The 25640-nt window shown below is 35.0% G+C and overlaps 1 protein-coding gene and 1 pseudogene across 1 annotated transcript; both read right to left on the bottom strand.

The window, feature by feature from the left end:
* Positions 1 to 3150: 3150 nt before the first annotated feature.
* LOC113341771 lies at positions 3151 to 13056 on the bottom strand (annotated as a pseudogene).
* Positions 13057 to 19489: 6433 nt separating this feature from the next.
* On the bottom strand, positions 19490 to 20209 carry LOC113341770 (dnaJ homolog subfamily C member 17-like). Its single transcript, XM_026586523.1, has one exon. It carries the CDS (start codon positions 20207 to 20209, stop codon positions 19490 to 19492), a length of 720 nt encoding a protein of 239 aa, XP_026442308.1.
* Positions 20210 to 25640: the final 5431 nt, after the last annotated feature.

Below are 25640 nucleotides of genomic sequence, written 5' to 3'. Positions count from 1 at the left end.
TTTCTCGTTCGGATGAACTGGAGACGAAATATATCAGAAATCAACATCACATGTTCAAAGATTACTAGAATTAGACCCGAGTTTCTCGTTCGGATGAACTGGAGACGAAATATATCAGAAAGAGTTGGACCCGGGTTTCTCGTTCGGATGAACTGGAGACGAAATATATTATAATTGAACATCACAGATTCAAAGATTACTATAGTTAGACCCGAGTTTCTCGTTCGGATGAACTGGAGACGAAATATATCAGAACTGAACATCACAGGTTCAAAAATTACTAGTGTTAGACCCGAGTTTCTCGTTCGGATGAACTGGAGACGAAATATATCAGAATTGAACATCACAGGTTCAAAGATTACTAGAATTAGACCCGAGTTTCTCGTTCGGATGAACTGGAGACGAAATATATCAGAAAGAGTTGGACCCGGGTTTCTCGTTCGGATGAACTGGAGACGAAATATATTAATTGAACATCACAGATTCAAAGATTACTATAGTTAGACCCGAGTTTCTCGTTCGGATGAACTGGAGATGAAATGTATTAGAACTGAGCATCACAGGTTCAAAGATTACTAGAGTTAGACCCGAGTTTCTCGTTCGGATGAACTGGAGATGAAATATATCAGAACTGAACATCACAGGTTCAAAGATTACTAGAGTTAGACCCGAGTTTCTCGTTCGGATGAACTGGAGACGAAAATATCAGAATTGAACATCCCAGGTTCAAAGATTACTAGTGTTCGACCCGAGTTTCTCGTTCGGATGAACTGGAGACGAAATATATCAGAGTTGAACATCACAGGTTCAAAGATTACTAGAGTTGGACCCGAGTTTCTCGTTCGGATGAACTAGAGACGAAATATATCAAAATTGAATATCACAGGTTCAAAGATTACTAGAGTTAGACTTGAGTTTCTCGTTCGGTTGAACTGGTGATGAAATATATCAGAATTGAACATCACAGGTTAAAAGATTACTAGAGTTAGACCCAAGTTTCTCGTTCTGATGGACCGTAAGCGAAATATATCATAATTGAACATCACAGGTTCAAATATTACGGGAGTTAGATCCGAGTTTCTCGTTCGGATGAACTGGAGACAAATATATCAAAATTGAACATCACAGGTTCAAAGATTACTAGAGTTAGACCCGAGTTTCTCGTTCGGATGAACTGGAGACGAAATATATCAGAAATCAACATCACAGGTTCAAAGATTACTAGAGTTAGACCCGAGTTTCTCGTTTAGATGAACTGGAGACGAAATATATCAGAATTGAACATCACAGGTTCAAAGATTACTATAGTTAGACCCGAATTTCTCGTTCGGATGAATTGGAGACAAAATATACAAAAATTGAACATCACAGGTTCAAAGATTACTAGAGTTAGACCCGAGTTTCTCGTTCGGATGAACTGGAGACGAAATATCAGAACTGAACATCACAGGTTCAAAAATTACTAGTGTTAGACCCGAGTTTCTCGTTCGGATGAACTGAGACGAAATATATCAGAATTGAACATCACAGGTTCAAAGATTACTAGAATTAGACCCGAGTTTCTCGTTCGGATGAACTGGAGACGAAATATATCAGAAAGAGTTGGACCCGGGTTTCTCGTTCGGATGAACTGGAGACGAAATATATTATAATTGAACATCACAGATTCAAAGATTACTATAGTTAGACCCGAGTTTCTCGTTCGGATGAACTGGAGATGAAATGTATTAGAACTGAGCATCACAGGTTCAAAGATTACTAGAGTTAGACCCGAGTTTCTCGTTCGGATGAACTGGAGATGAAATATATCAGAACTGAACATCACAGGTTCAAAGATTACTAGAGTTAGACCCGAGTTTCTCGTTCGGATGAACTGGAGACGAAATATATCAGAATTGAACATCACAGGTTCAGATATTACTAGAGTTAGACCCGAGTTTCTCGTTCAGATAAACTGGAGACCAAATTTATCAGATTTAAACATCACAAGTTCGAAGATTATTAGAGTAGACATGAGTTTCTTATTTGGGTGCATTGAAGATGAAATTTATCAGAATTGAACATCCCAGGTTCAAAGATTTCTAGAGTTAGACCTGAATTTTTAATTCGGGTGAACAGAAGATGAAAGTTAGTGAAATGTTCATTTTGCCACTTACTTAACTTTTTTTTTTTTGAAAATGACCATTTTACCCCTTATCGGAAATAAGTTCAGTAGATATTCCATAGACCGTGAAAATGACAATTTTACCACTTGCCCAAAAGTTAGTGAAATGGCTATTTTTCCACCTATTTTAATTTTTGAAAATGACCATTTTGCTCCTATACCTAAATTCTACCTAAAATGACTATTTTTTAAAAGAAAATTTCAATGCCAACTAGTGAAGAATGAGAATATATTGACAAAACATACAAAACTTTACACAAAATTTAAAAGACCGTTATCCAAAATTCGAAATATAAATTTACACTAAATGGACGTTTGCACAAAATGTTGACAAAATGGATGATATTTAGTGGTAATTCACGCAAAATGAACAAAATTTTAAGGAAATGTACACAAAATTTTAAGAAAATGACCAGACTACCCTTATCAAAAAAAGTACAGCATATATTTCAATGACTGTGACCCTTTACCTGAATAAGTGCAACAAATTCCAGACACTCTGAAAATGGTTAGACTACCCTTATCGAAATAAGTGTATAAAATTCCCTGGAGACTGTGAAAATCTCCATTTTTTCCACCGATTAAATTTTTCGTAAATGACAATTTTGCCCATGAATTGAATTTTTATAACATGTCAATTTTGCCACTGGATAGGGTGAACCAGGCATTTCAGAAGTTGTGAAAATGACCCGACTACACCTACCGAAATTCCGAGGACTGTAAAAATGGACAGACTACCCTTACAATAACGAAGACTGTGAAAATGACCAGATTACCCTTAGCAGAATAAGTGTAGTTGGTACTTTGGAAAAATGCTAAAATGGCCAAATTACCCTCAGAGTACGTGTGTCGAGGAGTTATCTTTAGGAAGGGAATGTTCGAGGAGTTACCTTTTTGACTAAACACATTTGATATCTTGTTAGCGCCAAATTTGTTCTTTTTGCCGCCATTTTAGTAGAGACACTCGGTAAAGAAAAGATGAGGCCTTAATAACTGCACACGTTTGAATACCTTTTTATTTAAGCACATTTGAACACCCGTTTGACTAAACGGCAAGAAACTTAGTAAAAGAAAAGATAAGGCCTTAATAACTTAACACGTTTGAATACTTTTTTGACTAAACACTTTTGAACACCTCTTTGTCTAAGCACATTTGATATCTAATTTTGCTTTTTCTCCCCCCATAGCATCACATATGCTGTTAACTCAGCTGTCTGAAATTAAAGGATGATCATTTTGAATGTCGGGAAGTAGAAAAGTAGTGAACAACTGACTGTTCCGGCCGCTATGAAAGAGTCGAGATTCTGGAACAGTCACTGCTGCTGAGCTCAAAGCAACAACATCACCAGAACTGTCATCTCATCACCAAACATCAATCTCCAACCAGTACTTCAGCCGTACTTCCCCTGCAATATCATTCATTTAACACAGTTCAATCAACACCAAAACAGTCATTCTTCCATCTTTAGTTTAACAGCAGCATCACCTCCGGGGCTCAACCAACATCAAAATTATCTCAAACTTTCACTCCCGTCATCTTGAATTGCCGTTCGAAACCAGCAGACAACAACTTCACACACATGGTTCTATTGCAACTACCACCAACACCTGAGATAAAGAAACCTTCACCCAAATCATGGCTTCAAAGTCTCAGTCCCAGCACCTTCAAACCCATCAAACCACTTCTCTGTCACCTAGAATTTGTACCTGAATCCTAACATTCATCTATAATACTCAGGCCAACACCAACCGCAACAGACCCATCTTCTCCATTCAAACAGATAATTGCAGTTCAGACCAAACACCTGCAACAGCCACACATCCATTTGTATCTCCAATTCCATAAACACAGATTTCCATCAGCTCATCTCCTGTTGCAGGCCAGCAATACAAATTAGGTAATTCCTCTAATTTGAGGAAATAAAAAAGGATATCATTTTATGATTCATATCTAGCTTCATGACCCGAGAGCAAAGCAACCTTCTTAACAGAACGCTAGATGCCGCATAGCAATTCCCTTGTGAGTAGCAACAGCTACTATCTCACATGGCCTGTAAAATAGTTCATGACGCGGTCAAAGTTGATCGTTCTGTTGGCTTTAGATGAACATGTGTACAAATAACAAACAAGAGGTGCGGCCAAGTAAAACGTATGCTTAGCTGTTCCTAAAATGCATCTTTTATCGGATTCTTGGGGACATTCGTAATGGATTTTTAAGTGCAGCTACCTCCAAAACAATTTTTGGTGATTCCTCGTGCAAATGTTACACACTTATTTATCATGTATGTTATTCACATGATGCGATGGCTGCCGAAAGACAGACCCTAATTCAGGATCAGCATTGCCCTCTCAACAGGTTTGTTTGCAAAGTATTTGGAACAAACACAATGAGTCCTAGTAGCATATGCTTACCTGTCAACATTGGGTGCCCAAGCAACAGAATAAACTTGATCACCCTTGTCTCCCGCCAGTGCCAACTCTGCAACCTGTAGTCACCGCTGATGAGCCTCATCAAATTCCCAAACCTGTATACTTTAAACTTGTGTCATTATTCTTAGAATTTTTTATCTTTTAGTAAATTTGTTAAAAGTCGACAGAAGAGAAAATTAATAAGCCAGTAAACTGAACTTGAGAAAAAACACACGAAAAGCAGATATTTATTAGGCCAGACACAAGTAATTATTTTGGACCAAAACAATCTTGTATGGGTAAACTTACAGATTGCAGTTCCAATAATGGAATCATCTAATTTATGTTAATCATCAGGGTGAACTATTGACTCTGAAGTAATTGACAAACACAAGTAAAAGATCTTTGAAGATGTACATGATAGAGCTTAAACATACACTTGGAAGAGTTGAACTGAGGTAAATCAGTGCAAATGTCAATGGATTCCCTTCACCTCTCTGCAGATTCCACGAGATCGATGCAGATAAGAACGATGGTTTCTCAAATGCAGACGCTGAATCATTCACATTCTGAAACCCAGCCTGGTAAATTTGAATCATAGTCAATATATAAGCAATCAAAATCACAGCCAATGCGCAAACATTTAAAAAATGTGTGTAAGATAACTTATACAAGCACGAGTAAATAATACAAAACAATGTTTGACATCTGATCAGTAATTCATACCCTACATATGAAAAGGGTAAGTAGTTATTTAACAAGGAACCAGTGGTTATCCCAATTTTACTTGGGAAGTTTAGATATTCGTCGTGTGAATAAAGAGATCCTTATTCTGGTAAATACCTTTTGGTCAGTCGTTCAATATATCTGCTTATTTTTTATGATCAGTTCAAGAAATTAGCTACTTCTTCTCCTAGTAGCCCTATGGCATCCTGCATTAATATGTCAAACATAAGGTGTTACTCTTTTGTGTCAAAAGGTGTTACTCTTTCTATCAGAGGTTTCTGCCCGAAGTGACTACTCCACTTAATCAATAAATTTTCTTTTTTAATGGGTTTCTGTTATGTGTTGCTATTGTTTTTTGACCAAGTGGCTACTCGCCTTACTGATACCTTGAAATCGATGGATCTAGGCAAAGAAATTGTCAGAAACAGGGGTTAGCATTGAACTCCATAAACAGCGTACAGACTATTTGAAGCCCATCTATTTTCGAATCAATTAAAATTCTAAAACGAATAACAGACTTCACAATGGCATGCTTCATCACTTCTATTGTATTTGCACATGGCATGGCCAGATGGCCTAACTCCTAAGTCAACTAGATTCACCTTCTGGTATACATCATTATTAATTAAAATCACCCTGGAAAGTTTCTATTCAGGTCCTAATCTATCTGAGCCTGACAATAAATAAAATCAATAATCAAGTTCTCCTTGTCCAGCAACATTTCACCAGAATCTACTTAAGCAAAGCAATTTCAGTTCAGTACAAACACAAATTGAATCCTTAGCAAATAAACCAATTTTACGCTCTAAAAAAACATCCAACAACCAAAACCCAGTTCTAAAATCAATCAAAACTAACCAAAATCTAGGTCCCCCTGATTTTGCCGTAATTTCCCCCCAAATTTCATATAACACAACCTAGAACATGACTAACTATCAATTCAAATGTAAAAACAGAACTCATAATCACTTACCTCATCAACAAAATCGACAGACCATGATTTTCTTCAACACCAGAATCACTTCTAGACCATGTTCATCGTTATCATCGTTCAGATTTTAGGTTAAATTTGTCGACATGATTAACATAAAACCTAACCTGGATAAAATCGATCGATTTAAAATCAGATTGACGGATTAGGTTGGAACTGCAATTTTTACACTCTGAGTCTCGTTAATCACCGGTTAACCATCATCTTCAGTTGCATGAAATCCAGATTGGTCGAGATGAAGAGCGGTGGTGATATTGATCCAGTTTAAATCAACATCACCCATTTCAATGGCAGCAAACCTGAGCTGAAATCGATGGAGATGGAATGAAAACTGGTGTTTTTAGGCGTGTTAATGGAGGAGTAGAACAGGGGGTTAGTCCTCGAGTGATTTTGAGGGAGTTTAGTGTATTTTAAATCTCGGATTTTGAGAGAGTTTGAGAGTGTGTAGGAATTTTGAGAGAGTTTTGTGTTTTTGAGTTCAGGGAGTTTGGAGGAGTGTAGTGTATTTTAAATCTTGTGGATTTTGAGAAAGTTTGAGAGAGTGTAGGGAGTTTGAGAGTGTTTATTAGAAGGAGTTTGGGGAAGTTTGAGAGAGTTCACTCCTAACTCATTCTCTTTTAAGAAACAATAAACCCTTATTTGCAAATAACATTGATCTTTAATCAAAAGAAAAAAATAAACGAAAATGATCATATCTCTGTATCAATAGTATGTTATTTTGTGCAACGAGATAATTTTTTTCCCTTCAATTTAACGGTCTCCATACAATTCTAACTCCCTTTGTTCACGAACATTTTCCCACGTATCATCCGCTATACTCTTTCTCCATGCATTAGCTTCTTGACGTTGTTGTTCTTGAGTTTGTTGTGTCAAAATTTCATCGTCATTTACAAGCGTTGATGGATGGCTATCTTCCTCTTCCTCGACCGAAAACTCATCTGAACGGCATTCTTTTCGTAAGAAGTTGTGTAGGCCTGCACAAGCTGTCATTATCTCCGCTTGCACCTGATACGGAAATGGAGGTTGAGACTTAAAGATCAAGAAACGAGACTTCACAATACCGAACAATCTTTCAACTACATTCCTCAAAGAAGCATGACGCATGTTAAATAATTCTTCAGCCTTTTTCGCATGATTACCCGGTTCCGTATTCTTATTCTTCCTAACATTCTTTTTCTTCTTGTTGTTTTCAGCAGGTTGGCTGGATTTTTCCATTCTATGGTCTGACATGTTAGCTACATTAGTACTTAGACTAATACTAGAACTTAACAAAACAAGGATAGTAATAACACCAAACAGTCTAATGTAAACATGATAAAAAAATGTGATACTAGATTACACAGTACTAACACGCAGAGCTACTTAGCCAAATTGTTAATCAAAGAAAATCCCTTAGCAACTCCTTGCAACAAAAGCACCGTATGAATTGGCTAAAACACGCCAATACGGAATGAAGTACGCCACTGTATTGAACTTTGGCATATAGAATAGAAGAGAAGTACGTGTCTAAATAAGAGGACTTAACAAGTGATAGTGATTCTCAATGAAACCCATGCAAAGTAGCAAGCCAATTAATGCTTGATGACATAACAAATTATGAAGATAGTTGTAAAGGAATTCTGTTTCACCGAAACACAGTTTCAGATTTTCCAATCTTTGCAGTACTAATACTTACCTGATCCTCTTTAAATTTTTATGGTACACTTACAACTCAATATTCCACAACACACTGAATAATCATAGCATTCCAACGGTTCATTAAAAATATACATTACTCAGAACCCGACTACTTTCAATACGTGCATACAGAATTCAGTTCTGGATTTCTCATACTTTGGTGTACCTAAAGTTATCAGAACTTCATGAAATTTCTACAGTAGGTAACCTTCATATATACAAACATCATACTAAAATTTCATCTTTGTCCGATAAGCGGAGAATGAGATAAATAGGAACCAGTCCCCTATTCGGGATTTAAACTCAGCAGACCATAGTAATATATTGTGCAAGATTTGCAGTAGCAAACGTGACCTGATCCGTGTGAAAGTTTTACTGTACTTCTATAGCAAGGTATACTACGACATAATCAAATTTCATCATATTCCGACGGTTGAATTTAAAGTTATCATTATAATCAAATCATGCAATTTCTTTCCAAGATATTTTGAACCACAAATTAGGGTTTTGACAGAGAGAGAGTACCCACAAAAAAAAAACTATACACACAATCAAAATAAACAATCATGGAGATCAAATATATGAAAAACAATCAAAATAGTACACAAATAAAACTATTATAAACAATCATGGAGATCAAAGAAGAAAAAAAACATACCTGGAAAAAAACGTTTCCTCTTCTTTCTCCTATGGTTTTCTACGCACCAAACTCCTTCCCAAATCTCTACTCTTTTGAGAGATTTGTTGTGAGACCAAAATACACTAAAAACTCCTTCGAACTCCCCAAATAAACCAACTCCCTAGTATTGTAGGGTTTTATGACTAACAGGGAGTTCAAGAGCTTTTTTTTTAAACTCCCCAGCGACTAACAGGTGTTTTCTAGAGAGTTTAGGAGACTCCTCTAAACTCCTCCACGACTAACGGAGATTTGGAGAGATTCCCTCAAACTCCCTCAGGACTAACAGGAGAAAACCTAAATACATTAAAATCTCTCGAACTCTCCCACGACTAACCCCCTGGAAGACTGCAGGTAGTGTTCGGGTAAAAGAAGAAGTTTGGGTCGTGAATCGTGATGTTTTTGATTTTGACCAAGTCTTTCTAAGTCTTTTGGTATTTTGGGTAAGGATTATTAGAAAAAAAATAAAATAAATGGTGTTTTATTAGATATTTAGAAAAAGAAAATATTTATTTTGATTTTTAAAATTTTAATGAAAGTGTGCTTTGTTTAATTGTTGGTATGCTAGCGATAAATGAAATCTAAATAGTGGTAAAATTAGGGGTTTGTTTTTGGTATTGAAAAACCTTGGGTGGAATTAGTATTTAAATGGTAACCGTTGTTTTTAAACTTTTTCGTCTCTGATGGAGTCGCTGATAAAACGTATTTTTTTTGTACGACCCTTAGCAGTGGGTTTCAGAATGACGACTGATTTTAAGCGTAACGAGGTACATACCCCAACCGAGGGTCCTAGATTTAAATTATAATGTAAAAAAAAGATTCAGATTTGCTGAAATGCCTGAACGGCTGAATCTGAAATAATCTGACTCCATCAAAGTCAAGTCAAACTGAACTCAAATTAAAGTCAAGTCAAATAGAACTCAAATAAATTCAAGTCAGCATCAAGTCAAATTAAACTCAAAATTTGACTCAAAATTATCTCATCAAATTCAATTTACAATCTGGACCAAAATTATTCAAGTTCAAAGTATGAAAACTTACACTAAGTTCATTATTGAACATCAAATTCTTTTACATAGCTTCACCTTACAAAATAGAGGGACCAGTTCATATATCCCCAAAAAATAAGCAAGCACACCACCAACACCTTCAATATCCTAAGAAATTATCCAATTTTCCAACATTTTTGGTACTTCCAACTCTATCGTAACTACTGAGTGAACAAATTTGAACAAAATAAAAGCATAGACCAGCAATTTTGGCATAAAATTCTTTGATCAAATTGTTGAATCTTGCATCACCGGGAGACAAGTAAACACCTCTTTCTAATGATGCTTTAGCTGTTTGGTACTCCTTTAGCTTAAAAATACAGTGCTGTGAACAGAAATAGAATGCCACAATGACATCAAAAGCTAAGCGTAATATTATCAAGAAAGGTTGCATCAAAATACATTTTCCATAATGAAGCTCAGAATTTAAGTATGAACACTAAAATAACCATTGCAAGACAAACACACAATGAAACTCATGTAATTAATTATCAATCGGAAAAATGCAAACACTTGGGTACCTAAGGACTAAAGATTCGCATTCTAACAGAATTATGAAATTGTAAAACTTTAATATAATAAAATATGCTTCATAGAATACACCAAACTTGTGTCATTTAGAGCACCAGGTGGGTTGAATAAGGCTACATTGACTAACAAGATGATTAAGTATAAGTAAGTACAAATAAGGATCTAGCTAGGTAAAGATGAAGAGGCTCTTTTAGACACAGAACTTACCGTTTATCATTGAGTTTTCTGCTGCTTATATAGTCTGTTGTCACTTGGCACTCCATAATTTCCGAGTATCTTCTCCTATTATGATTTTCCTGCGATAGAAACTACCTAGTATTAGTAACATAACAAAATACACACAAGACGAGAAACTTGCAAAACTTTAAACGCTACCGGACAACGACAAGCAATTTACCTCTACCAATAGTCGTTATTGCAGGTACAGGCAGTATCCATGGTACTTGTACAAATGCATGAACTTCCAACCATCTGGTACACAGTAACCTCAATGCGGAGGCTACAATTCATTGTGTACCTCTGAAGATGAAATGGGTTTGGTTTTGTAGCCTTGGAAGCAGCTGTTCATTGTGATGGCGTTCTGAGTTTAATGAAAGTTGTAAGAGAACATTTTAGATAATGATTATCCAATTATGGATAGATAATTTCACATAAGAAGAAGAGAAAAGTGATTATGTTGTTTGTACCTTTTCAAACAACTCAAAAACTGTCCTTGCAGGAGGAATCCATTTATTAGTTGCAAAGTGGAACTCTATAGGTTTAATCACATGACGTTTTGAGTAACATTAAATACTTAAACTCGTTAATACTAAGATTAAATGTTATCTCAACCTCACATGGTGGCGTCAAAAACTAAGAAATCTATAAACTGACCTTTTTATTCAGTGGCCTAGCCTTGAATTTTGGAATCTTTTCTAACTGCTCAGGCTCGGTTGTCTTTTTCACTTTGTAACAAAAAGGGAGAAAAACGCTGCTCACCTTCACAATTCAGTTCTTGTTAACCAGCAGATTCGATGACTTCAAATCACAATGAACAATTGACGGGTTACAACGACGAAGATAATTCATACCTCATGCATATCAAAGAGATAAACCATGCCAATAAATTTCATAACCAACTTTCTACGAATATAATTCATATGAAAAATTATAGAAGTAGTGGAGAAGAAGAGTACTTACGGTATCTTAACCCATGTTAACACGATCAAATAACCCCAAACCAACCAATCCAACTACATGTGCCATACCGAGAAGGTTGAAAAACCTGTGATTCAATCACGAAGAACTAAGTAAATAAGATGCAATTAGAACATATGCCAACACAATCTTGAGAAACAAATTGAATGTGTACCGTGAAAAAAGCCCCCATACTTGACTATATCCCAGTATGATATGTAAACTTACAGCTACAATCAGGATTCCTTGAGTTTCCATCATACTATGTAAAAATCTCTGCAAGTAGAAATATATGTGCATAAATCTAGCTGAATCATCAAAGTTAAGAAGCATAAATGGAAAGAGGTAGAGAGATAATCAAAGTTTGTCTGCGGAACTTACTTCATGAGGTTCAATGATTCGTTGTAGACATAAGTCTCTGATAATATAAAGGATAGGTACAATATAGGTAGAAAAACCACCAATGACTTCCGGTAACCTGCTTCCAAACAAAACTTGCAGAAATGTGTTTATGCCAGATAAACATAGTAGTGTTTGTATCACTCGTATCTTGACACACTGAATGGATCCTACGAAGATAAAAATATTTCATTATAACCAAAATCCAAATAAACATCAAAAATGAATATATTAATACACAAGAAAGGGACTATTGATTCTTACGAAGATACCACCAAGCTTGTCAAGCATCCAATGCTTAAGCGCATTGAGCCTATTCAAATGCTTCGTTAACACTCTTGCCCGTTACCACTCAAAAATTAGTACACATACACATAGATGAATGTCAAACTCAGCTAATCCCAAGATACAGTCCTTTAATTTGATAAATATCCTATCCCTGGAAAGGAAACTCAAACAACACTATGAGAAAATATCATAAGACATTGTCGATGGTTTAAACAATCAAAACTCATACCGATATCAAAACAGTAAAGCCATCAGACGAGGTAAGCCTTGTGAAGAAATACCAATCACCATTCAGGACAACCTTCACCATCACTATCTGAAGAAAAAAAAAACCTATGAAAACAACAAGTAGTGCTACTTCAAGCCAACAAATAAGAAAAATATGGATCGAAGCAAGATAAGTTCAAAGTATACCTGTGCTCTGTTATAAGCATACATGAGACTCCCAAAAGAATAGCTATGAAAACTCCTGAACTACCCTGTAGAAATATATTACAATATCAAATCAAATATGAATTAAGGATCAAAGATACCAAAGCTAACACGAGGCCACCCCCAACAGCTGCAGAACCAACTAGCACCAAGCGAATGGCTTTGCATATGTTGTTTCAAATGAGCTAGATTTTGCAAACTAGCACCAAAAAAGTTATTTGGTTTTAACACCCTTACATAGGTATAATTACACCCTTATCTCATCTGGAGATACTCTTGTTCTTACCGCTAACATATAAAGAAGAAAATTTAATGGCTGCACGGAGAGAAACCCTGATGGAATCTCCTCCCAAACCAAGAGCGCATCCATTCTTCCAATAACACCTAATGAAAAACGGGGTCACCACTCAATTAATAATACTACATGAAAAACAGATCAAACCATAACATTACTCAAATTACAATTTCTCAATTCACCTTCATCCACAAATGTATAACCCAAAATAATACTTTTCAATATTCCATTCACAAAACCCATATGTAACTCCCCAATTATTGAAGAATCACTTAAGAAATTTGAATAAATTACCTCATCGTTTCATTGGATTGTTTCTGAAAGCAAATAATATTCAACACATTCAAAGAAAAAAGACAAATATCAATCTGCAGATAAAAATCTAGGGTTTCAAAACTCAAAATCAAATCTAAGAAAGGAGAGAAATAAAAGTATTTATACTTGAATTTCAGATGTGGATCTTGGAATAATCGAATTCGTTATTTCGATCTTAATTAACTTCTGCACTAGGAAGATGTTTTACTCTTTTGTTCATGATATAACTTCCAGCTGCAAAACACACACATCACATTAAAAACCCTAATCACTAATTGATCAAAAATAACGTTAAAAGAAAACCCATTGAAGTAAAAGCCCTATTTCTATTAGAAGTTGGAAGAACATCTCCATTAACACTACCTTGATGCCCTTAAAGTTTTTACAAATTGAACTTCTAATGACTTTACATCATCCTCATCAAGAAACCCCTAAATCCCAAATTGAAAAAAAAAAGACAGAATACAGATAAATCCCTAGATTGTAGCAAACTAACATCACAAAACGTTGAAAAATGTACTGAGAAATCTTCTACATGACAGTTCTAAATCGATTGTAGCTGATTTAAACCCAAGAAGATCTTCCCTTACATTAATTTCTAAATCGAAAAAACTTCTTCACACTGATTCAATTGAGATGGATATCGAAATTAAAGGTTTCAGGGTTTCACTAGTAATATGATTTAATCATGGTCCGATGTTTCTTCTTGGATTAATCTTTGTTCGAGAAAGCTTGGGTTTTTAGTTGTCTGCAAACGAGAGAAAAAACAAGGGAGAGAGGGATACAAAGGTGATAGAGATGGAAAGATATGAGGTGGGGTGAAGAGATAAGGTTTTTTCTTCTTCCACGTGCCCGCTCACTTCAGAATCTCAGACTGCATCGTGGCCATACATAGTGTGGGCCCAAGAATCCTGACACAAAATCACCAAATCAACATCGCTGTTTAAGCGTATCTGAATCAGAGGGCATAATGGTAAATAAATTTAGTTTCATAGACCGTTGTATAGGCTCTCGGATTTTTTCCGTGTTTTTATCGTATCAGAGACCGCTATATTTGGTCAGCGATCCAACTACGGTCGATGAGGGTCTCAGATGTGGGTTATATAATACCCATTTTCCACTAGTGATTCTTGGTTATGACATAAGAGGACGAGACATGTGAATTTTAATAGTTTACAAACTTTAGCAAAAAAAGGAAATGGTGCCAGGATTACCTTTCATTGAACTTCCAGAATCAATATGTGAAAATTTTGTCTTTGGCAGGCAGCACGGAGATCCATTTCCAGTCAACAAAGCCAGGAGAGCTAATCATCAATTGGAGATTGTTCATAGCGATATGTGTGGTCCTATTGAAGTAACTTCACATGGAGGTAATAATTATTTTAAAACTCTCATTGATGATTTTAGTAGAAAGGCATGGGTTTATTTGCTTAGACAAAAGAGTGATGCTTTCCAAGATTTTAGAAGTTTCAAAGCTTATGATGAGAAATAGATTGGTAAGAGCATCAAGATATTAAGAACTGATAGAGGAACATAATACACTGTAGTTGATAGTTTCATGGAAGAACATGGTATTCTACATCAGTTATTAGCAAGATATACACCTCAATAAAATGGTGTAGCTGAAACAAAGAAAAAAACTATAATGGAGATGACAAGAACTATAAGAAGAACAAAAGATTTACCAAAGAATTTTTGGGGTTATGCTGTTGATACTGCAGTGTATATACTTAACAGATGTCATACAAATAGTTTGAATAACAAAACACCAGAAGAAGCTTAGAGAGGAATAAGACCAAGTGTAAGACATCTGCGAATTTTTGGGTGCATTGCATATGCACATGTGCCAAAAGAACTTAGAAAAAAGTTGGATGATTAGAGTGAAAAATGCATTCTTGTTGGTTACAGTTAAGTGACAAAAGGATACAATTTGTATAATCTAGAAACTGGAAAAATAATTATAAGTAAAGATATGATATTTGATGAAGACTCACAATGGAATTGGAATAATGGATCAATAACTAATATTGACCCTCATAATACTGGATCAACAAGGAATGTTGATCCACCTACTGCTGTCAGAACTGTTCCAATTATGGTTGAAAAAGAAGTGCAAATTCAATACAATGGTGAAGAACATCATGAAGAAGCAACAATAGAAGCAATAACACAAAAGGAAACTACAAGACCAAGTAGAAAATATATCATACCTGCTAGGTTGAATGATTATGTTTTATCAAGAGATAATGAAGATATTGTTGATGATGTGGTGAACTTTGCATTATTTGGAGATTGTGATCCTATAGCTTATGACTAAGCTTCTAAAGAACAAGATTGGATTCAATCTATGAATGAAGAATTGGAGTCAATTGAGAAGAATAACACTTGGGAACTGACAACAGTCCCTCCAAGAGAGAGAAGCCTATTGGTGTTAAGTGTGTTTACAAAATAAAATATAAGTCAAATGGTGAAATAGAAATATTGAAAGCAAGATTAGTTGCTAAGGGATATATAAAGAGACAAGGAGTTGATTATTCATAAGTGTTTGCACCAGTTTCAAGACTTGATACAGTAAGGATGATTATTGCTTTAGCTTCACCAAAGCATTGGAAGATTTTTCAGATGGATGTAAAGTCAGCATCCTTAAATGGAGTACTGGAAGAAAATGTTTATGTTGAGCAACCAGCTGGTTACATTATGGAGGGAAATGAGAATGAAGAATACAATCTAAATAAAGCTTTGTATGGTTTGAAACAAGCACCACGTGCTTGGTATACAAAAAGGGTTTACGAGATGTCCACATGAACATACTTTATATTTGAAAGCTGATACTCTTGGAAATCATATTATAGTATGTTTGTATGTGGATGATCTTAATTTTACTAGAAATAGTTCTTAGATGATCTAGGAATTCAGGAAGGATATGGTGAAAGAGTTTGAAATGACAGATCTTGGTTTAATGTCATTTTTTCTTGGTATTGAAGTACAACAAACTGAAAGAGAAATTTTTATTATTAACAAAGGTATGCAGGAGGAATTTTGAAGAGTTTCAATATGGATAATTGTAATCCAATTTTAACACCAGTAGAAGAGAGATTGAAGTTGATAAGAGATGAAACAGGAGATTCAACAGATTTTAAATGTCTTGTTGGATGTCTCAGATATCTAACTTCTACAAGACCTGATATCATGTGTGCAGTTGGATTGGTTAGTAGATTTATGGAATCACCTAGATAATCACATTTGCAAGCTGCAAAATGTATTCTGAGATATGTTAAAGGAACAACTAGTTTAGGAATATTTTATACTGTTTCAAAAGATCCAAAGTTAGTTGGTTTTACAGACAGTGATTGGGCTGGAGATATATAAGAAAGAAAGAGTACATCAGGTTATGGATTTCAGTTGGGAACTGGATTTTTCTCTTGGTCATATAAGAAGCAACAAGTTGTTGCATTATCTACAACAGAAGATGAATATATAACTGCTATCAACTGTGCTACACAAGCTGTATGGTTAAGAATGATGCTGAAGTCATTATTTCAAGAAAAAAAGACACCTGCAACAATAGTTTGTGATAACAAGTCTACAATTTCACTAACTAAGAATCAGGTGCTTCATGGAAGGAGTAAGAACATTGATATTAAGTTTCATTACACCAGAGATCTTGTCGGTAACAAGGAAATTGCTGTGCAGTTTTGTGAAAGTGAAGAGCAGATGGCTGATATTTTCACCAAGTCTTTGAAGTCTAACAATTTCATTTACTTGCGTGGAAATCTAGGGATGATTTACAAAGAGTATCTTGGTTTAAGGGAGGATGTTGAAGGTTAAACCAAGATAATGAGAAGATCACACTATGGATCAACAAGTATTGTTGATACTGTTGATAGGGATCAACTATGAGAGTTGACAGAGTTTGAGTGGATCAACAAGTGTTGTTGACCCAATACCTGAATCAACTAGTTTGGTTGACACAGTGGTACGGTATTTAGAAGTAAACTTGGGTTACACGTTTTACTGGTTTTAGAGTTTGTTTGCGTGAGAATTCTCTAGAAGTTTCTTTGTTAGAGTTTGATTATGTTTGGAAAGTCTTTATTGCTTGAGATTCAAGTTTGTTAAACATATAAATAGGTTGTTGAGCCATGAGTCGTTTTACATCAATCAAGAGAAATATTTTCTGAGTTTAGTTCTTTGTTCTTTCATTAAGTCTTTGATATCAGATTTTCCACAGTGTGCTCATATATTTAATCAGTTTCTGTTTCACGTTATAGAACTAAACAAACACCCAAAATCAAATTCTACATAATTGGGAAATGGTTATTCATTCTTGAGCATCATTTGTGGGAAGTGCAGACATCAGTTTAGTGTTTCAAAAATATGGGAGTCCTCTTTATAGTCTATTGCAGTCATTGTATTTGGATTGCAGTCCAAAAAGGTTACGGGATGTCACCTGTCAGTTCGATTTTGGAACTGCAGTGGAATGGAATATTGATTTCGTACCTGCAGTCGAGTTTGAGGAGCCTGCAAATTAACTTTCTGGGCCTGTATCTTTCATTATGCAACTGCAGTGGCCTGTTCTCTTTTCTCTTTTGCTTCTGTGGCGTTTCCAGACTGTGCAGGCTTAGTGTACTCTCAACAAACTGATGTAGTCGCTGTCTGTGGGTCTGTAGGAAAAGAAGGTTATGAATTGGAAGTCTGCGAGCTAGTATTTGTACCTGCAGTGTACTGCAGTCTGTCTGCATTGGTTGGGATTGCAGTTTTTACCTCTGCAGTTTTGCAGTCCCATTTCTTTTCTGTTGTTTGCTCACTGTAAACTTGCATTGGGCTCGGCCTTTTTCTTTTTCAATATATTATACTACAATACAATGTATGGGTATGATGTACACTCTCAAGATTTAAAGTATTTGGCAAGTTGTGCTTAATCTACTCTTATTATTGATAAAATAGATCCACAAACTACCTGATATGAGCGTTCAGCAGAGTACTGCAAAGGGGTTGCCATGTAGAAAAACATCACGACCTTTGATTACAATACATCGTACTCACGAGGTTTATAAATGCCGGCTTGACATGACTCCCCCGTTTTCCCCCCTTTTAGTTTCTTTAGTATACCAACCTTCCCTTGATCACTTATACAATGCATCATATATGTAGTTCAGAATTCAAGCATATCACCTAAATAATCATACAGAGAGAGATGTCATACTTAGTTTTCTTAATGTAGATCGAACGTTATCGCCTTGCACCTCCTGTTACACGAACCGTGCAAGTTTTTCCATCGGTCATGATGTCGTTTATTAATTCTGATCGCTTTGTCGGTATTGCTATTTTCTAGTGCTACCACATGAATATCTCAATTGGTTTTGCACTTACATATCATCCAAAAATGATAGAAGACATCTTCTACGTGCCACACATATATCAAGTCTCATCGGGCTTACCTAAGATTCATGTACCTGGCCAAAATTATGCACCAATGTACCTTCTTTGCCACAGCATTAATGAGAATAATGAAGAGTTGCTCCTTTAACTAAATCTTGCAATAGAGAAACTGAACCATGTTTAATAAGCTTGACTTATTCATAACAAAAGTATATGATGCTTGTCAAAAAAAAAAAAAGTAGTGGTGTTATAAAAGACTCAAAAAGTACCAACATGCCAACTATTGAACTAAACTCAAAATTTATCAAATAAAAACTCCACAAACCAGATGGATATGTACTTTTGGAACTCCAAGTCTGATCTCTAATTCCAAGTGAAGTTCATTGGAGTAGAATATTTTGAATGAGAGGAATATGAGGTTGATTGAAGAAAAGGTCAAAGATGTTGAATTGGTGGACAGAACACCTGAGCTATGCTATTATCCAGTAGTTTGAATGGGTTCCAGCAAATGTGCTATATAACTGGGATCTGCTGACTGCTGTTCTTATATTTCTCTGAATGTTTTTTCCATTTTTGTTTTCTCATAAATCTTGTAAGTTGAATACATGTGTGTATATACTTCTTTCTCTGATAAAACTCAAAAGATCTCCAATTTGTTTTTGTTTCCATTATCCATAAAGAGGAAGACGCTCAAAGAAGAATTCATTAGATTAAAAGGAGTACAAGACATAGTACATTAGTACCACACTAGGTGGAATATACAGATAAAAAGAGAAAAGATTACAAGAAACGCAAAACAAAGCTACAAAGGAAGCTAACAAAAAAATTTGGTGAAGGATTCGTAATTAAATTAAATTATACCAGGGTTTCTAGCTAAGAATCACAAATGAACATACAATCCATAAGAATGTCCAATATAGTCATATGACTTATAAAAGACCAAATAACTTAACCAATTTTTTTTTTTTTTTAAATATGCTTGTTAATCAACTTGTACCCTTTTTCTGAAGCGGAAGAACATGGCTAACCCTTTTGCTGAATAGAAAGAAGAAGCAGCTTGATAGTATCTTTTCCCAGCAGCAATACCAATCGAAGAAGCAGCTTGGTAGTATCTTTTCCCAGCAGAAATACCAATCGAAATTATTTTACCGATAACGGTCATAATTTCTAGACCTACCAACGACAGCTCAACGCATATATCAACTTCTACTTCTCGAGCTAGTTTTTCTCGAGCTAGTTTATCAGAATCAGGAGAAGAAGAGATACTTTCAGAATCAGGAGCAGAAGAACCACGTTCCAGGTTGAACAGCGTCCTAAATAGTTTTGCTAAAGCTTCTCTCGACTGCTTACGACATCTCTCTTCTTCTTCTCGAACTTGTCTATCATGATTAGGAGGACAAAAATAAGCAACAACTTTATCATGATAATAAGCCATCATTTGGCCAAATTTTGTGGAATCATCCTGTGCACGAGACCTCAATAGATCATCGAAGCGTTTACGCTCTATTTCATCTCTAAGAATATCGTATGATGATTGAAGTTTTTGAAAATTAGTATTTGCATGGGGATCATCAGGACACTTGTCTGGATGTAACTCTAGGGCTTTGGATCTATAAGCTTTCTTAATGTCTGCTTGAGTTAATTTTGCCCCTTCTTCGCCTGATGGTAACCCTAGAACAGCATAATGATCAATTTCCGTCATAGATTCTCTCTTAATCCTAGAAAGATATTGAGGACGAGAGATATTTAATCATATAGAGGAAGATCCCATGTAGATTGGGTAATACGAAGACAAGATTTATATATAATAGCACTTTGCTTAATATGCACGACCAACATAGCTTAATATGCACGAGAACGTCCACATTGCTATAAGCTGGCCCCGCGGAACAGCTTAATTAGGTTTCGAGACTCGGTGAACATAATGGTAACACTTAGCCTAATATGCACGACCAACTTAGCTTTATGCACGACCAACTTAGCTTTATATGCACCACCAACAAGATTACAACAGCACCAACAAGATTACAGTAGCACCAGTAGTTTGAATTCTATGGAGATCCTAATTCAACTCCAAGTCGTTAACCTACCATATTAAGGAATCCAAAAATTCTTATATTACTGAGAAAGTGTAAACAGTAAGAGAGAGCCGGTGGAATAGAGAGCATCACTGAAAATAGAATTGTGAAAATCTACACTACATATATTCTTCATGATTAAGTAAAAAGTTCTTACAAAATAAGGAAACCCTAATTCTTTATGATTAAGTGAAACACAAAATTGGTTAAAAAGACCAAAACCAATAATTCCTGGGTGAAAGAGACACTTAGATTTTGATACTGTTTAAATGGACAAAAATGTAAAAATAGCCAGGATGTAAACAGTTTCATCCTGCCAATTTTCAAATACTTTTTCTTATTTTTTAATTTACACAGGATGCATCCAGTTTCATCCTCACTATTTTTTAAGTTTAAGCCAGGATGAATCCAGTTTCATCCTTACTAAATTTTTTTTGTCCATTTCACCCATACTAATTTTTACTCGTCCATTTGAACCATGTTTTAAAAATATTTGGACAAATGACCCATTTTTCATGAGTAAAAAGGTCTTCCAAAATAAGGAAACCGTAAATTCGTGTTTCATTATGAACATAAAATATGGAGGAAGGTTTAATGACTTCATGGGCCTTACTGGACCTAAAATTAGAAGCAAAAGTAGAATGATTCTTTTTTTGGGGACCATGGGAATTTAGAAGTTGATACTGGATGATTCTGTCGCAAAAAGGCAAGCTAATTCTACCTTCCACGTCAAATTCTGTAATATTGCGTCATCTGAGATGAAATCTGGGACCTCCTAGAATGCATGAAATCTTTGTGGAAGGGGATGACCAGCTATGCTAGATCCCCGTATTTTTTTGTTTTTGTTTTTTTTTTTTCTGTTAATTAATTCTATTAAAATCTTATAATTTTTTTAAGAAAATTATTAGGTTTGGTTAAGCTAGAATCTTTCTTTAGCCGAGTTCGGCTACTTTTTTTTTTCTAACAGAATCTAATGGAAGTAATTTAAAAGTAATTTCGTTCAGTTAGGAGAAAAAATTGCGACGTAGCCGATTTCGGTTAAGAGAAAAAATTGTGACGAAACCGAACTCAATATATAGGTTTTCAGAAAAAAAGTTTTTTAGGAGGAAAGAATTACGACGTAATCCAACTTAATATATAACTTTTGAGAGAAAAGTCCCGTTAGGAAAAAAATTGGAATGTAAACGAACTAGAAGTATAGGTTTCAACTCGACCGAACTCTACATTTTTTGAGGAAAAATTGGAATGTAAACGAAAAAAATTTCTGAGGAAAAGAAAAATTAAAACTCAACAACATAAATTTAAGAGAAAAGTTCGGTTAGGAGAAAAAAAAATCAACTCGACCGAACTCTACATTTTTTTCTTACTAACTAAAGCTCAGTTAAGAGAAAAAAGTTTCGACTTGCAACTTTACTTTGTAATTGTAAAAAGTCTCATGTTTTCAAAGCATAACTTGACGTGTGGATATAACTCTCGGGTTTTGGTTTTATAAGCTTTCTTAATACCTGCTTGAGTTAATTTTAGCCCTTCTTCACCTGATAGTAACCCTTGAACAGCATAATGATCAACTTCCATCATAAATTCTCTTTTAAAAATAAGACGAAGTTTGTTGTTTATATTGAAGATGAGAGATGTTTAATCAGATTGAGGATGATCCCATGTAGATTGGGGAATACGAAGTTGTTGCAAGGAAGATCCCGTGTAGATTGGGGAATACGGAGTTGTTGTAAAAAAGATATATTACCTTGAGAATACTAGCACACCAGTAAGATTAAAATAGCATAGTAGTTTAGAACTCTATGGAGATCAAAATCCATCTCGAAATCGTTAACCTTCCATACGAATGAACCCAAAAACTCTTATTATATGAGATAATTGGAGATTGGTACTTAGGTTTTGTTCAGGACTAGGTTTCGGTCTAACATTTTTCTAATGTTAGCGCTTGGTGCCTAGACCACACACTGGCCCGAATTGATTAGGTTAAGTCCTAACTTTTGTTTAGTAATTATTGAAAATTTTATATAAAATGTAATTATTAATGAATTTACTATAATACCCTTTCTGAATATTTAAAAAAAAATCAACTTCTTCTTAGCTTGTCAATACAAATAATCTATGGCAACCATCTCTTCCATCATTCCTAGTAACCGCGATAACCGCAAAACAACTTCAGAAAATCCCACCTATTCTATCTCTTCTCCCAACTATTGGTTGCATGCATTTCAACTCTTGATTGCATCCATCTCAGTCTACACCACTTTAATTTCTTCATATCTTTCATTCTCCATTATCGTTTCTCCCTTAGCATCATCGTATCCACCACCAATGTAACATAGATTTGGTTTCCATTTACAAAAGTTAGGGTTTTGGATTTCGATCTAAATCAGTAACCTAGGGTTTTGTTCAATTCGGTAAATAATAGTTTTGTTTTACTCAGACATCAGGTTTCAATTTAATGAAATGAAGATGTTGATTTGAGTTACTAAACCATGGTTTTGTTTTATTTGGTAAATCAGGGTTTTGTTTTCTTAAGAAGTTGGGATTTTGATTTGGGAGATTAATTGATCCAATGGCTTTGTGACTGAATATATCAGGAAAGAAGTTGATGGAGTTTACAACAGTTGTGTTCTTAATAAAAATCAAGGAAACTCGATTGATCAATTAACTTAACAAGAACAAATTAGAGTAGAAAGAAGGAGAGAAAGAACCACCTGATGTCCGTGTATACACGAAAAGCAACTGCTTTTATTGAGATGTGAAAAGAGTGAAAGAGAATATGCCGGTTTGGTGGAGAAATACAGGGATTTCGAAGTTTAGAAGGAAACGAAGATTGAGTACGATTCTATTTGGTTTTACGACAAGAACTGAAACCAAGAAAAGAAATAATTTCAAATATAGAAAACTTGTTTGAATTGAATTTATGTTTGTCAGAAAGATGGCTTGAGATTGGAGCTGCTCTTGAACTGGATAATTAAACCCAAGACATGACTGAAATCGGTTAGAATGGGTTATTGTAGATTGTTGAAATTTCTGTAGGGAAGGCAGGATTTAGTGGATCTGGGGTTGTGTCGGTCATTGATATGAATGTTAGGATTGTGTAGGAATGTATGAATTCAATGTAGGAAAGGAAGTATAACCATGGTTAGAAGAGCAAAACAAACTCATACGAGACATTGACTATTTTTTTTCCAGGGCTAGACTTGTAACCTCAGTGTTTTTACAGATTTTTATTTTACAAATTTTAATTAAAGTCAGACCATAGACACTCAACAGGGTCAAGATCTGCTCCAGGTGCCAAGCGCTAATGTTGGACAAATATTAGACCGAAGCGTAGTCTTGGAGAAAAACTGAGTACCAAATTCTAGTAATCCCTATTAAAAAAGTGTAGAGATAGCAAGTGGAATATAACTCAATATAGAATTTTGAGAAAATTTATATACATATATTCTGTATGATTAAGAAAAAAAGGGTGTTACTTCTCTCTCTTTTTTCTTTCCAAAAAAAAAATTAATTAATTAAAAATAAAAAACCTTAGCTCCATCCATTTCTTGCTCAGATTTGGTCCTCTTTGTACCAGATGCGAGTAAGATTTCTTTTCTTTTTCCTAAAGTTTTAGTCAATAGTTAATCGAATAAAACATGTTTTCTACTATTTTGATGTTTTTAAACATATTTCGTCGCTATTTGGAGCGATTTTTCATCTCCATTTGTGGAATCTGTATCTTCGCTTTCAGTGCGGTTCGTTCAAATCTTCATGGATGGATTGTGGCTTTCTATTCTAGATTGAAAAACATCAATTCTTCAACATGGTATCGCTTTGAATCTATTCTCAGTATAAGAGATCTAGGGCATCCGGGTTCGTTTGGGTATACAAAATTACTGGAAAAATACTCATTTCCTTTAAGAGCATCTCTTTTCAAAGAAAAAAAAATCATATTAAGTGGTCGGATTTGATTCCGTTTAATATCATCATCCTTCCCTACTACACCAATAAATTGGGTATCTTTACCATTTATGGCTCTTTCTCTTCACGATATACTTGTAATTGATATCTTTAATTATATTAGATTTTTAATTATCTTGTATTTGATGTTTTATTTATTCTTGTAAGCAATCATATAATTAGTATTTTGATTTGAATAAATTTAAATATCTTGCAACCATATATTTATGCTTGGTTATGGACGTAAAATATGGAGGAAGGGTGCATGATTTCACGGGCGCTACTCGACCTAAAAGTAGAATGATTCTTTTGTGGTCCATGGAAATTTGAAGGGGACAAATACCATTCTTTCATTATTGGCTGGTCATCACCATGATTTATAAAGGAGGATTTCAGTTCTACTAAGTGTTGATACCGTTTCATATAGAACAAAAAGATCCCACCGATTCTGGTAATTGGATCGATGAAATGGTATCAGCACTTAATATGACTGGTATCTCCCTTTATAAATCGTGGTCATCACGAAGTAAAGTTCAATAATACATGTATCCACATATTTTAGTTAATGGACAAAATACTCTTATATTATTTTGACCAAATTTTCATTTTTTATTTTAAATTGTGGACATAATTATTTGTATTAATGGATAAGAGTATTATTACAAGAAACTAGTTGGAAGCGTAACAAGCTAAGCTCCACCAGAGTACTACTATATTAATTGAACAGGCTGTTGTGCTAGCCCACCATCAAGCCTCATGAGGAACCAGCCAAGGGAGTCGAAGCGGATAGGGAGGCTTATTATGTCGTAGGAGGGAAAGCTAACTCGACCTTCCATGTCAAATTCTGCAATATTGTGCCATTAGGGGCACGAACTTGAAACCTCGTAGACCGCATGAAACCTTTGAGGAACGGAGATGATAAACTGTGCTAGCTACCCGTTTTAATTTTTTTTTCTTCTAAATTTCTTTTAATAATTTATGTTAAATTTTTTTATTAGGTTCGGTTAAGATGGATTTTTTTTCTCAGCCGAGTCCGGCTAGTTTTTCTTTTCTTTTTTTTCTTTTGCTAGCCGAATTTAATGGAAGTAATTAGAAGAAAGTTCAGTTAGAAGA

The sequence above is a fragment of the Papaver somniferum genome, unplaced genomic scaffold, assembly GCF_003573695.1.
Source record: "Papaver somniferum cultivar HN1 unplaced genomic scaffold, ASM357369v1 unplaced-scaffold_31, whole genome shotgun sequence".
In the NCBI taxonomy this organism is placed as follows: Eukaryota; Viridiplantae; Streptophyta; class Magnoliopsida; order Ranunculales; family Papaveraceae; genus Papaver; species Papaver somniferum.
The sequence above is the reverse complement of the archived record's forward strand: the minus strand, read 5'-3'. Positions and strand labels throughout refer to the sequence as shown.